The 12,314-nt window shown below is 39.5% G+C and overlaps 2 protein-coding genes across 3 annotated transcripts in view; both read left to right on the forward strand.

Moving 5' to 3' along the window:
* LOC116437867 (T-cell activation Rho GTPase-activating protein-like) overlaps positions 1–12,314 on the forward strand; it is a 633,784-nt gene that overhangs the window by 187,163 nt on the left and 434,307 nt on the right. The gene's annotated exons all lie outside the window — the stretch shown is intronic.
* MCC (MCC regulator of WNT signaling pathway) overlaps positions 1–12,314 on the forward strand; it is a 186,785-nt gene that overhangs the window by 19,767 nt on the left and 154,704 nt on the right. For both annotated transcript variants that reach the window (XM_032096158.1, XM_032096159.1), the window contains one exon: positions 10,736–10,947. In XM_032096158.1, the coding sequence (XP_031952049.1) occupies positions 10,736–10,947 (212 nt within the window). The remainder of the gene's footprint in view (positions 1–10,735; positions 10,948–12,314) is intronic.

The following is a 12,314-nucleotide window of genomic DNA, read 5'->3' on the forward strand; positions in this document are numbered from 1 at the left end:
AAACCGCAAAAACTTTTATCTAAATACAATATTACCTTTGCTGCCCATAGGTTTTGCTTTTCATTATGAGGAAAATAACTTGAAAAAAAGTTGCAAGAAGTAATTGCATCTAATTTACTATTGAACTTCATCTCATCCATCTTTTTTATCATTGATAAGGTTCTTGTAATAATTTTGCCCAGCTTTGCCCAACAAATATTCACTCCTGTGTTTCCATTTGGGATGCAGAGGTGAGGAAATTGGCTGACTATTTTTATCGAGGTACAAGACTCAGGTTTATTAGTACTCACTCATATACTTGGCTCAGTAAGCCAAACCTGCATCCATATCTACCATCCTGATGAGCAAATGGGTGTATAGATTGTTGGGGTTTTAGTTTAGTTTTAGGTTTTTTCCTGTTAAAAGAATTTTCTCCCATAGGCATGTTGCTAGGGGACAAATAGCTGTACTTAAGAAAGACAAAAAGGGGAGTGGGGCGGGCCTGGCTACTCCTTTGTCTACACCTGGGTGTGGGGTCAGTTCGCTCTGAGCGTCCGGAGAGAGAAGCTGCAGAGAAAGGAGCTGCTGCTTCTTTCTTTTTGGCCGTTCTTTCTTCCTGCTGGAAACAACGCCGGGACCCCAAAAGCCGCTTTCCCTGCCCTGCTGGAGACCGGGCTGTGGCTGCCCTGCCCCGCTGCTGCTTCGAGCTTTCGCTACGCTGTAGCCCTGCTCGCCCTGCCTGCCTGGGCCTCCGTGGGGTTCTCCCATCTGGATACATCTCGCCTGCCACCCGCAATTTGCATTCGCCCCTGCCGCTCCGGCCTGCCGTTCTAGCCTGCTGTTCCAGCCTGCTGTTCCTGAGAGCCCGGGATCGGCTGCCCAGGGGTTTGTGAAGCCTTTGTCCCATCCCTTCCCGGGATCCCAGGCCGCCATTGCCGCGTGCTCCCCGAGCTCGCTCCGGAGCGCCCCCTGCAGCCGCGGGGGAACCATCGCACCTGCCCTGCTCACCGGGAGCCGCCAGCGCCCCTGCCGGCTGCGAGCGGAACTGCACCCGAGGGGAAAGGGCCCGACAGCCGAGAAGGCTGGGGCTGGGTTTGTGCTTCTGTCTGCTGTTACTGCCGCAGTTATTGCTGTTTGTTTGCCTTGTTATACACACATAGATATATAATAGTAAAGAACTGTTATTCCTATTTCCCACATCTTTGCCTAAAGGCCCTTGATTTCAAAATATACTAACTTAGAGGGAAAAGGGGTTATATCTGCCACTTCAAGGGGGGGGCTTCTGCCTTCCTTAGCAGACACCTGTCTTTCAAAACCGAGACAAGATTTAAAAGCTTAATGTTTTATTTAAGTGCACAAAAAAGGAAGTTTTTCAAGTTACTAGAATTAGGCTTTTTGATATTTATTCATCAGCAATTCAAAGCTGATTAATGTGTTGTAGTTCTTACCCTACACTATTAATGTCAGCGGGAGCTTTAACAATAATTTGCAAGTAATAACCAGTTATTATTCTATACGTGAAATGGAATGTAAACTGTTAATGTTCTTCTCTGGCACTTTAAAATGCAATTAAAATTAATGAAATAACTTTTGAGAGTGTTGCTGGAGTCTTGCTGTGACCATATGCAACCCGACTTTTTAATATATCATTTCAGTAGGAAATGCAGGAAGAATGTCAGTTACTGATCAGATCTGTGTGGAGAGTGAGGGCCATGATGGGTACAGTAAATCTGTGTGAATAACATAGTGAGTGATGGAACTGGATTGCTTGGCACATGCAAACTTTTAACACAGCAGAACTGCATCTCTAATATTTAAAGCAGGAAGCTGCCTGAACAGTTAGGGCTTCTGTTAGCTTTTTCAGTGTTGTATAGCTTTGTATGTCTTTTATAAAAGCTAGGATTAGAGTTATTTATATTATGCATTGTATAGATTTGTCTAGCTCTTTACAAGGAGCAAATTACCATTTTTTCCCCGTGATAAAGAATAGCCTGTTTCTAGCACCCATTGACTTGGAGGATGAACAAGAAATGGCACTGCTTATTAGTAAATTCTTTCTTTAGGCAAGTAAATGGTTTCCTGTAACTGCGTGTATTTATTGATCTGATTTCAAATTCTAGATAAACCGTTACGAATACAAGAGTCTTTTACCGTTTTTTGGCTGTAGGTTAGTACTTAGTAATTAATTCATAGCCAACTCCCCTTTCTTTACTGAAAATAAGTCCCTTGAAAATTTGCTATGATAATTTATTTGCATAGTGGATCAAGCATGAGAATTAATCAAAGGAGGAAAGTAGGAATTCAGCTTTAAATTAGCTTATGGGTAAACATGAGAGGCAGACCAGTGGGGCTGAAAAATCATTATTTTTGCTTTACATTAATTCCATGTTTGATCTTACAGCAAATAAATTGCTCTCAAGAAACTGATCCAGTGATTACATTTATTTATGCTGTATTTAATTAAAAACTACAGAACTCATACAGACTCAAAGGCATGCTGCAGATTTTCTTACGATTTATGAGCAAAGTTTCACCCTAAGATATGTTTTTGACTAGAAAAGCTGTGAGTTTCTGCTAGGCCAAATTTAATTACATACAAACTCCTGGTAACTGTAACTGGTTTAATTTATTACTTTTAAAAAATCTTTTGATACCACTTTCTTTGTGCAAAGCAGCAGAATATAGTTTTTTTTTCTTTAAGAAACAGAGAGTATAAGATCTGTGAGCATCATTACAAATGAACCTGAATTTCCAGGGGTTTGTAATTGACAGCTGATGAATCTTATTAAAATCATAATATATAGTATGTGTTAAACACCGATGAATCTACAAAGGATAGAAGTCATCCCTGCAGGGATCTCTGGTGTCTAATAGAAAAACAAATGTAGTTGAAGCCTTCTTCTGGTTTGAATATTTGTAAAATAGAAGAACAGCTCATCTGTATTAGACCAGACTTCATTCTGAAATGGTAACTCTGTCCCTCAGCATGGTGAGAAACAAATGATTAGAGCAGATAGTAGGAATTGAGTGATCATGTAACAATGCTCCCATATTAAATTTCAGCTCAGGGACTTTGAATTAGAGATAGCTGCACTTGCTCACACATACATGGCTTCTCTCCCTCTAACCCTGTCTTACAGGGCTGAGTCTCTGAACACAAGTGAATCTTTAGTATTCACCTGTCCTGCAGCCAGGAGTAGCACAGCTTGCCCTTCCATCGTATGAGTAACAAACTTTTTTTGGATTGCTCAAGTTTCCTGACCACCTCCTTCCATGTGTTTGCAGGGGTTTTTCTCTTTTTTTTTTTTTTTCCTCCTAGTGTATCTAGTCAAGGTTGAGCTTCGCATTGCATTGTATTATCTTCCTCAGTAGGAGCACTAACAGAGTCTGTCACCTCTGTGCCTTCCATAAAAGTTACAGGAATTCAGTGTATTTGACACTTTGACACCCCTTCCCAATGCCCTTGAAATTACCAAATAGCTTAAAACTTTGGGAGGAAAGGGGGAAGACAGACAGCAGAGTGGGTAGAATTGGGGGAAATATAGGAAGCTACTGTTCCTGAGAGCTGCTGCTACCAAGAGTCAATAGAAGGGCTCCCCAGACCAGCTCTGCAGAGCACCACACGTCCAGCTTGTTTCAGGGTAACACTGCTGCTGTCTGTGCTTCTTGGTCAGCTCCAGAGGTAACACCTGGAGCTGTGATTTGGATTTGCCATATGGTGTGGAACTGGATCACGGCATCAGTTCCTCAGTTTTGTTGCAGTTTATGCTTTCCATGCAAATTGTGATCACTTGAGAAACCATAAGGCTGCAGCTGGAATTTTCATGGAAGGCATTTGGTTCAAGATGAGCACTGTCACGCATCCTCCACTTCAGCTTTTGTAAATTGAGGCTTGCCTTTCAGCACATTTCTGCTTTACCTCTCGTGACTTAGGTGATGTGCTCTTCACCTGCCTGCTTCTAATGAGGCTCTGACATGCTATGGTTCATGAGACAGCAACCTAATGAAACTGACAAACTCCGGATGTTTCATTTGTTTGCTTGGGTACATGTGTATTCAAGTCAAATCTAAAGTGAGATTGTCTTGAGTGGAAGATAACCAGGGATGAAGCTGATTATTCACATGTAAATTGCCATGTAAGGAAAGCTAACTTTTTTTAGAAGTACATCGAATACAGTACAAATACTGTACTTGAAAGGTATGTTGGAACCTCACCTAGCTTCTGTATGACTTCAGGTTTTATGTACTCTTTTTCCTTTCACTAGGGGAGTATATATACTCCCCTCTTTACTAGACATTATTAATTTCAGGGTGAAAGGATTGTTTTCTGCCTTACTAGAAACTTCAAATGAAATACTAGATTGAGTTCCTGAGTACAATGGTGTCATTAGCCAGCAGCATTCTGGCAAATTTAGTTTAGGTGCTTAAACAATACTGGGTACTAGGAGACCTTGGTTTCTAGGCTGTTGAGAAGTCATTCCCATCCTCCGTTTCCTGTGTCTGAATAGAGCAAATGGTTGTGTAGTCTCAAGGATAATCTTAAATAGTTGCCGATTCAAGGGCAGGTGTATGAAGGTGTCATGGACAGTGTGCTTTTATTTTTTTCTGTGTTGTTATTTCCTATATGGCCAATGCCAGTCTGCTGGCAAGTACTGAAACCATGATAGTTTACATAGATGCATTTCTCCAGTAATGGAAATAAATTTGAAGAAGGTAAATTGACTGAAATTCCACAAACATTTGTTAATATATGTGGTTTGGACTACTGGTTTAACAAACCCAGCTTCTTCATCCAAAAGCTGTGTTGAAAAACTGGGAAATTGTAATGAGAGAAGCTTCTTTAATTAGGTACATCTCTGTTTCACTTTCTCAAGGCTTTATGAATTACCTTGTCTGTTTTATGGTTTTGCTCTTGGCAAGCTTGCTCACTTATCTGTCCTAATTTTCATGTAGCCATCTGATTTATTTTTCTTAAGATTTGACATAGTTTTTATAACTCATAAAAATCTGCTTATAAAGATATGTCATGGAATGTAAAAAATTAAAACCCAAAATGATAGTATTACTCTGGTAACTAAGAGTGCTGGTTATGTTGCAGACTGTTCTACTTTCAGGGTGCATTTAAGTGTTTCTGAAATTTACACTATAGTTATATCCAGAGTCAGGCAGCACAAAATTGCAGAATTCCTGAATTTTGAATTACCAATATTGAGGATACTTCAGTGCACCCGAAATACAGTTGAGGTTTTGTGATGATTTTGAGAAATATACCAGTAGAAAGTGCAAATGTTATATCATGTAGTTCAGGGACAAGAGGGAGATGATACGTGAGCTGAGAGCAGTCTTTTAGAGCAGAAAGTATCAACGTGGTTCAATTTTCCTCTTAGGTGTGATTTCATAAAAGAGATTTCTCCCATGAGTAAGTTGCCTTAGGTAGGGTGGGGTGTAGCTGTGGTTTCCTTCCCTTGGAGCTTGTTATCCTCACTCCCAAGACTAGTGAGAAAAGGACTGAAAAAACACAGCCTAACATTGTATTTTTGTGCAGTGTTCATCAAACCAGAAAAAGGGCATGGTGGGAAGGACAAGATTTAGACAGTGATCCCATAGATCCTTGTCTTGAGATTCCTTGTTTCCCATAACTACTTCTCCCATAGCAATTATTTCATTCTTGGTCACTGGACAAGTGTTGCAAAAGATTCTGATGTGAAGTATTTCTAGGACTGAAATGTTGAGTTGAGAATACATTTAAAAATTATGCCTTCACAGACTTCCCCCCCTGAATTCTCTTAGAATTTGTAATGGATGTACAGATAGCTTTCTGTATTTAATCAATTCTCACCCAGCTCTGCATGTGAGGATCAGTTATTATCATCATCACTCTGCTGCTGTGCCATTCATAGGTGTCATTCATATTTTTTTTTATCATCTGATGCAAAATAATAAATAGGCGTTAAAGAGCAATTCCTGTTAAATAGGAAAGAATTACTTTCGCGGTCAGGCTACCAGCTGAAGCCAGAACTTTGGTCTTTGATTCCTGTATGGAAGTGTTTTTGTAGAAAACAACGGAAATAGTTGTAATAAGCTCCAAATACAACTATGATTTTCCCTTTTCCAGTCAGGTTGGATTAGTATAAAGTTGATCCTTCTACAGAACATAGCTTCTTTTCAGTTGTTTTGGTTTACTGGTACTTCATATGTTGCTTGAGCAATTGGAGCTCTATTCAGCTCTTAAATTTTCTTTAAAGTGCATTTGGGTTTTGTAATGTTTGCATCAGGTTAGGGGACTTGAATTGTCTGAATGTCCAAAGATTTACTCTCATTCTTTTTTGGCTTCCTGCCCAGGCCCCATTTTTTATAGTTAGACCTACTCCTTGAGGCCCTGACTTGACTAGCAACTGCAAAATGACCATTCTTTGTTAATTTTATACATTTCCCCCTTCATTCAGTGCACTTACCTACAGAGCCATCATTACTGAAGTTGGCTGGGAGCCTTGAAATGGCTAGTACTTTTCACAAATCTCTCTGTTGCCTTCATGAATAATAGTAATTTAAATTTCCAACTCTATGTGATAGGTTATCGCAATGTAACTGTTGAACGAAAGATGAGCAAAAAAAAAGGGATGAAAAATAGCCATTATTCTGGTAATATAATGCAAATAAGTTTAAGTAGCTACATGTCATGGCTACCCCATGGAAGCCAGTGATCAGACACTTTTCATTGAGTGAGGGGAAGCTTTGTGTCCTAGGAGCTGGTTGTGCACTTATATTGTCAGCTGTCTTCATGTTTGCCATTCACAAGCCAGACTCATTTCAGAATCTGCTGGAGGGCTAATCTTACAGTGCCTTGCTTTTCCTGATATCCCAGATCCTTTCAGAAACAAATACATCTTCAGTGGCCTACCATCCTGGTGGTTCATCTTTTCTGCTCTGTGAGCAGTGAAGAAATCACAAGACACTTGGTCCACCAGCATAGCCTGGTGAAATTAGCCTTTACCAAATCAAAAATCCTGGCTATATGGGCAGACTTGTATTTTTGGTAGGCATGTGCTTCTCTGTTGCAGAGTACAAGCCTTCTGAGCAGAAGGTTGTGCTGGTAGATAAGATGAAATGCCATTTTCTTTTGGATCAGAATGCCGGGGTGGCACTAGAACACAGACCAGAGAGGTTTGCAGGTGATAAAGGAGGATTTAGATACCAAGAAGTCTCAGTGCATGTGGACAATTCAGAGTGGCATTTGTCAAGTGAATTGATTAAAGTTGTTTTAAACAGCTTTGGTACAATTTACAAACTGAAACTTTATGTGATTATGGAATCTTTTATGTGCCATCAAACGAAACTGTCCTTTGTTATTCTTAAATGTGCAATGTATTCATTCACTCCAGAAAGTGTTTGTTTAACTTTCTTACTCTGGAATTGAAGTGTTACATAATTTGAAAACAATATATATTACTTCTCTAATACAAATATTGTGCAATGAATTTATTTATTTATGTTTTCTTTCTGTTTAATCATTGTAGCAACACCTATTTCCCAGAATGCTTATTACCTGGGAATTTTTATGATAACTTTGTTTGACTTAGTACAGAAAAGTCATGCTTCTTACTATTCTAAGTGCAGATGAACAGGGAAGAGTTATCATGGGATGTGTTTTGTTCTGTAAAGACTAATCTTAAACACAGATTTATTAGCTATAGGTTTCTATTTCCCAGGTCAGCTATCAGCCATCATACCTAATGTTTCTTTATTTCTAATTACTATTGTAAGAGAAGGAATTGTATGTTAATTACAGCAAGATACAAGAGTTATCTGTTAATTCCTGGTTGAATTTTCAGTTAGAAGTGAAATCTCAGTTTTGGCTCTAGAGTTCCCCTGCAGAGCTGAGATTTGAGAGGTGCATGATCCAGGACAGCATCTTAACAGCCAGAGTTCTGGAATCTGTTGGGAAACTACTGGGCAAATTTAGGGATTAGGGTTAAGCCCAAAATAAAATTCTGGAAATGCCTTTCAGTCATCTCCCTTTCTATTTTTAATATGTATGTTTTAAATTAGGAGTATAGACTTGAACTTTTAAGAAAACTTGGGTTAAAGATACAGTCATAATAGACTAATAAAACCCAAATCTTTCCGGATCCATCTGTGTCTGACAGGTGAATTCTGTGCCAACTGAGTGTTTAAAGTGCTTCCAGTCTGATATCAGGTGGTGCATTCTATGAAGGCCACTTGGGTCCTTCAGCAGAGCTGCTGTTGTTAATTACATGAATATGGAAGCTCTTTTGCAGAACAATGATTTTTGAGTAATAGAAATGTAGTGCACATTCTCTGTAGAAACAGGTGCCTTATTTAGCTCTGTAAAGGGAGGTGTATCTATATGATACAACCCACTCTTGTAATTCTGTGGCTGTGCTTGCCCAGAGAGCGTTGTTTCCCGTGTTCTTTCCAAGCCTGGGAAGTGGCAGAACTGATCCTCTGGCTCCCTTGGGCACCTGAGACATTTCTGTGGCTTCAGGTCTGCGAGCTGCTGATTTTGTTGCTCTGTGGTGTTCTGTAGCCACACGAGGGCAGAGATATCCAACGCTGTGCACAGCCACAGTGTCCTGCCCGCTGCATGAAATACTGCTGGTACCAGTGTCTCAGTGCAAGTCTGTCAGAACTAGATGAAGTACAGTGGTGCATGCTCTTGGTGTGAAAGTCATTGAATTAATCTTTAAGTAATCTCCCTCTACCTGTGCTAAGAAATCATGGTGATTATATTAGTATAAAATGTAATTTTTTTTTTTGTTGTGCATTATTTTCTACTTAGATGTTTCAAGAATAGAATATTTGCGTCGCAGAAAGGCAGGGAAATCAGCTCCAGGTTTCCTAAGTCTGTTTTTCATGCATAACGGCTTTACACGGCGTTAGGGTGTTGACCTGAAACAACAGATCAGTTGCTGCCTTGCAGCCCTTCTGGCTGGTTTTCTGCTTGTACTTTTGCATCTCAAACTTTCTTGGCAAGGGGAAAACATTCTCCTAATAGTCCATTATACAGTTGATTGGTTTTGCCTGGTAACGTACTGAATAAGTAACAACCACTGATTAGTAAGCACTCCCTTAGAATGCTGATTAATATTTGAGAGAGAAAACTAGCTCATAAAAAGGAAAAGCTTTTAAAATAATAGGATAGCATTACATGTAACTACTTATGGTTTGATGATTGCATGTTGGATTTAGAGTTTTGATCTAGTCTGTAGCTCTGGATTCTATTCTGACTTTTCTATTAACCAGAGTGGATTAACCAAACTTGGACAAGTCACTTACTTGTTTTTAATCTTCATTATGCTGTATATGAAATTTTACAGTCCTGCCCAGGGTTATTAAATAATCTAGTGCCTGCTCTGAATTGTTTTGCCGTAAGAAATAGTTGAATCTAAAACTTAACAAGATTTTAATAGGAGTGAGACAGTTGTAAGGGAATCAGGAGTGAGACAGTTGTAAGGGAATCAGAAGCACCCAGGGAGGAAATAGTTACTGACAAAACAAGAACATTTTCATCTACTTTCTTTTATGGTTTAAGCCCATCTCTGTAGCAAATTGGAAGGATTGTTCATGGAGAAACAGGAACCCTACAGCTTCATGATACAGAAACTTTCTCAAAGCATGCGTTGTTTGTCACGTGCCGCAAGATCATATCCTTGAATTGATTTGTAATGAAACACATTGTGATTGATGTGTTTCAAACTTGAATGGAAACAAGCAATCCAGATCTAATAAAAAAGGCAGTGGTAACATAAAAATGATTAACTATACAGCTCAAAGGTAAACTTATTTGTTGGCATTCCGTAAACAAAAAGAGGTGAATTATGTTTTTCTTCCTTTGCTTTTCGGTCTCTGCTGCTTTTCAATCTGATGTAAGTTTCTGGTACTCATTTAGTGGTCCTTAGCTGTTGTAAACTACATTGATTTTGCACTGTACTAAATAACATATGCAAATGCTTCTAGTTCGCCTTCTGAATCATGTAATTTAGTAATTCACCTGTGCACTGAAAATTTTACTGCTTTTTTTTCCTGGTACTACCAGCACGTGCAAGGTGAGCAATAATGGTGGTAGAAGTTTTTGCTTTTTTTCTTTCTGGAATGGCAGGCAAGGTTATTCCTGTGTCAGCAGCGCACCCTGGCAGCCAAAAGGGCTGTGTCCTGGGGTACATCAGCATCATCAGCCAGTCACAGAAGGCGGTGATCCTAATCTGCGCTGCATTGTTGCTACCCCACCTTGACTTCTGTGTGCATTTTTGGGTATTTTCTCAGTACATGAAAGGCATCAAACTATGGGAGTGTGTCCAGAGGGAGACCAAGATGGTGAAAGATCTCAAGGAGCAGCCAAGGTCACTGGGTTTGCTCAGCTTGGAGAAGAGAAGGCTGAGGCCTGACTCCAGAGATGCTGATTTCGTCTCTCTGGTGACCAGTGACAGGACGTGAGGAAAGGGAATGAAGCTGCATCAGGGGAAGTTCACATTGGATGTTAGGGAAAGGTTCCTCACTGGGATGATGGCTGGTCACTGGAGCAGGTTCCCAATGGAAGTGGTCACGGCACCAAGCCTGGCAGAATTCAAGGAGCATGTGGATGATGTTCTTAGCCATGTGGTTTAGGTTTAGGCAGTCCTGTGAGGACCAGGGAGTTGAACTCAGTGATCCTTATGGGTGCCTTCCAACCTGAGTGATTCTGTGTTTTCTTTATACACAGTACATACCAGAATGTTTTTCCATTTCTACATTTTAGGTGCCTTATCAGGAGCCAGAGAAAGCTGGGAATATGATTCAGGAGCGAGAGACCTTCATAGTCCAGACCTTCACAGTCATTTTATGCTACAAAAAGTGTTGGAGTATGGTGGAAGCAACGTGACACAACAGGCTGCTCTGCAAAGACTTCTAGCTCAGGCCTCAAATTTTAGGAACTCTGTTGGAGGAAGCTACTTAGAACTTGCCAACACTGTAAGTGTGTTTTACCATCTGCTTTTAAGTTTTTTAGAAGTTTGTTTGTTTGTTTTTGAAGAAGCGTATTTATTCCAGTCTTAGAGCTCTTATGGAAACAGTTTTACTTTTTTTACCAGAAAACCAATGTGATTTTAGCAATAGTGTAGTGTATAGTATTTCCAAAGCTTGTATAACCAAGTTGTGTCAAAAAATGGAGGAATCTTTGTGTAGTCAAACTGAAGTTCTTAACTGACACAGTTTAACACAAGAAGATTTGTTTATACAAACTTCCTAGCAGTTAGTTTTAAGTGTGATGTCAGATTGCTCGAAAGTGTTGTGCAGCAGAATTCTTCACATGTTATTTCATTACTACCCACTGAATTATTCGGTACTTGCTTTAAGCCCTTGGTGTGCTTTTCTATTTCTACAGGGAAATACTGTTCTCCATTTTAAAAGCCCGCACAACTGTGTGTGCTGGTTTTGACTGGAGAAGGGTGAATTTTCTTCACAGTGACTAGTGTGGATCTGTGTTTTGGATGACACTTTTGAAGGAGTAAGGCATTATTTTTTGCTTCTCCCCCATTTGTATTGGGATCATGTTTGTGTTTTAATTTTAACCCAGGCATCTTATAAAAGATCACCTATTTTGTAGCATGTTTCTGGTTTATGTTGCACAGGTGTTTAAGTGAAGAAGTAAAAGATGCTAAAATAAAAGTGAAAAATTTCTAATTTAAAAAATTACTCTTCATTGTCATGCTTGACCTTGATGAAATAGACTCCTAGTTCATGATATCACAGGATAATTCAAGCTGTAAGGGAACCTCAGGAGGTTGTCTGGTCCAACATCCTACTCAAAATGGAAGTGATTGCTGACAACAGAGGAAAATCAATGTCTTCAAGCCACATTATTTGAAAAGAAAATGATGAAAAGTATTCTGAAAATGTTTCCAAAAGCCTTCTTGGTTTTATCTAAGTTCCTGAACATGAGCTGATATAGGACCTGTTTCCATATGCAGAGTAAAAAAAAAAATGTAGATATTAAAACTTCTCTAAGAGAGAAAAAAATTTAAGAAAATTGATAGTTTCTTAAAGGAATCATGCCCTCATTTTTCCTAGGGAGGACAATAAGAGATCAACTGCGGTCCAGTCATGAACTTGCACAGAAGCATATGGGAACTGTAATGAGCAGAAAAGAAGCAGGCACACATGTATTATAAAAAGGATAGCATGGGGAAATTGAGAGATTATAGGCCATTTAGCAGCTTTGCTTGTATATTCCATTAGTTGTGGGGAAATAAGAGCAATTTTAAGTGAGAAAGAGAGAACATGTAGATTTGTAAAACAATAGCCAAGTCCATCCAGTATAATATCTCCTTTAAGAGAAG

Source organism: Corvus moneduloides, chromosome Z (assembly GCF_009650955.1).
Source record: "Corvus moneduloides isolate bCorMon1 chromosome Z, bCorMon1.pri, whole genome shotgun sequence".
NCBI lineage: Eukaryota > Metazoa > Chordata > Aves > Passeriformes > Corvidae > Corvus > Corvus moneduloides.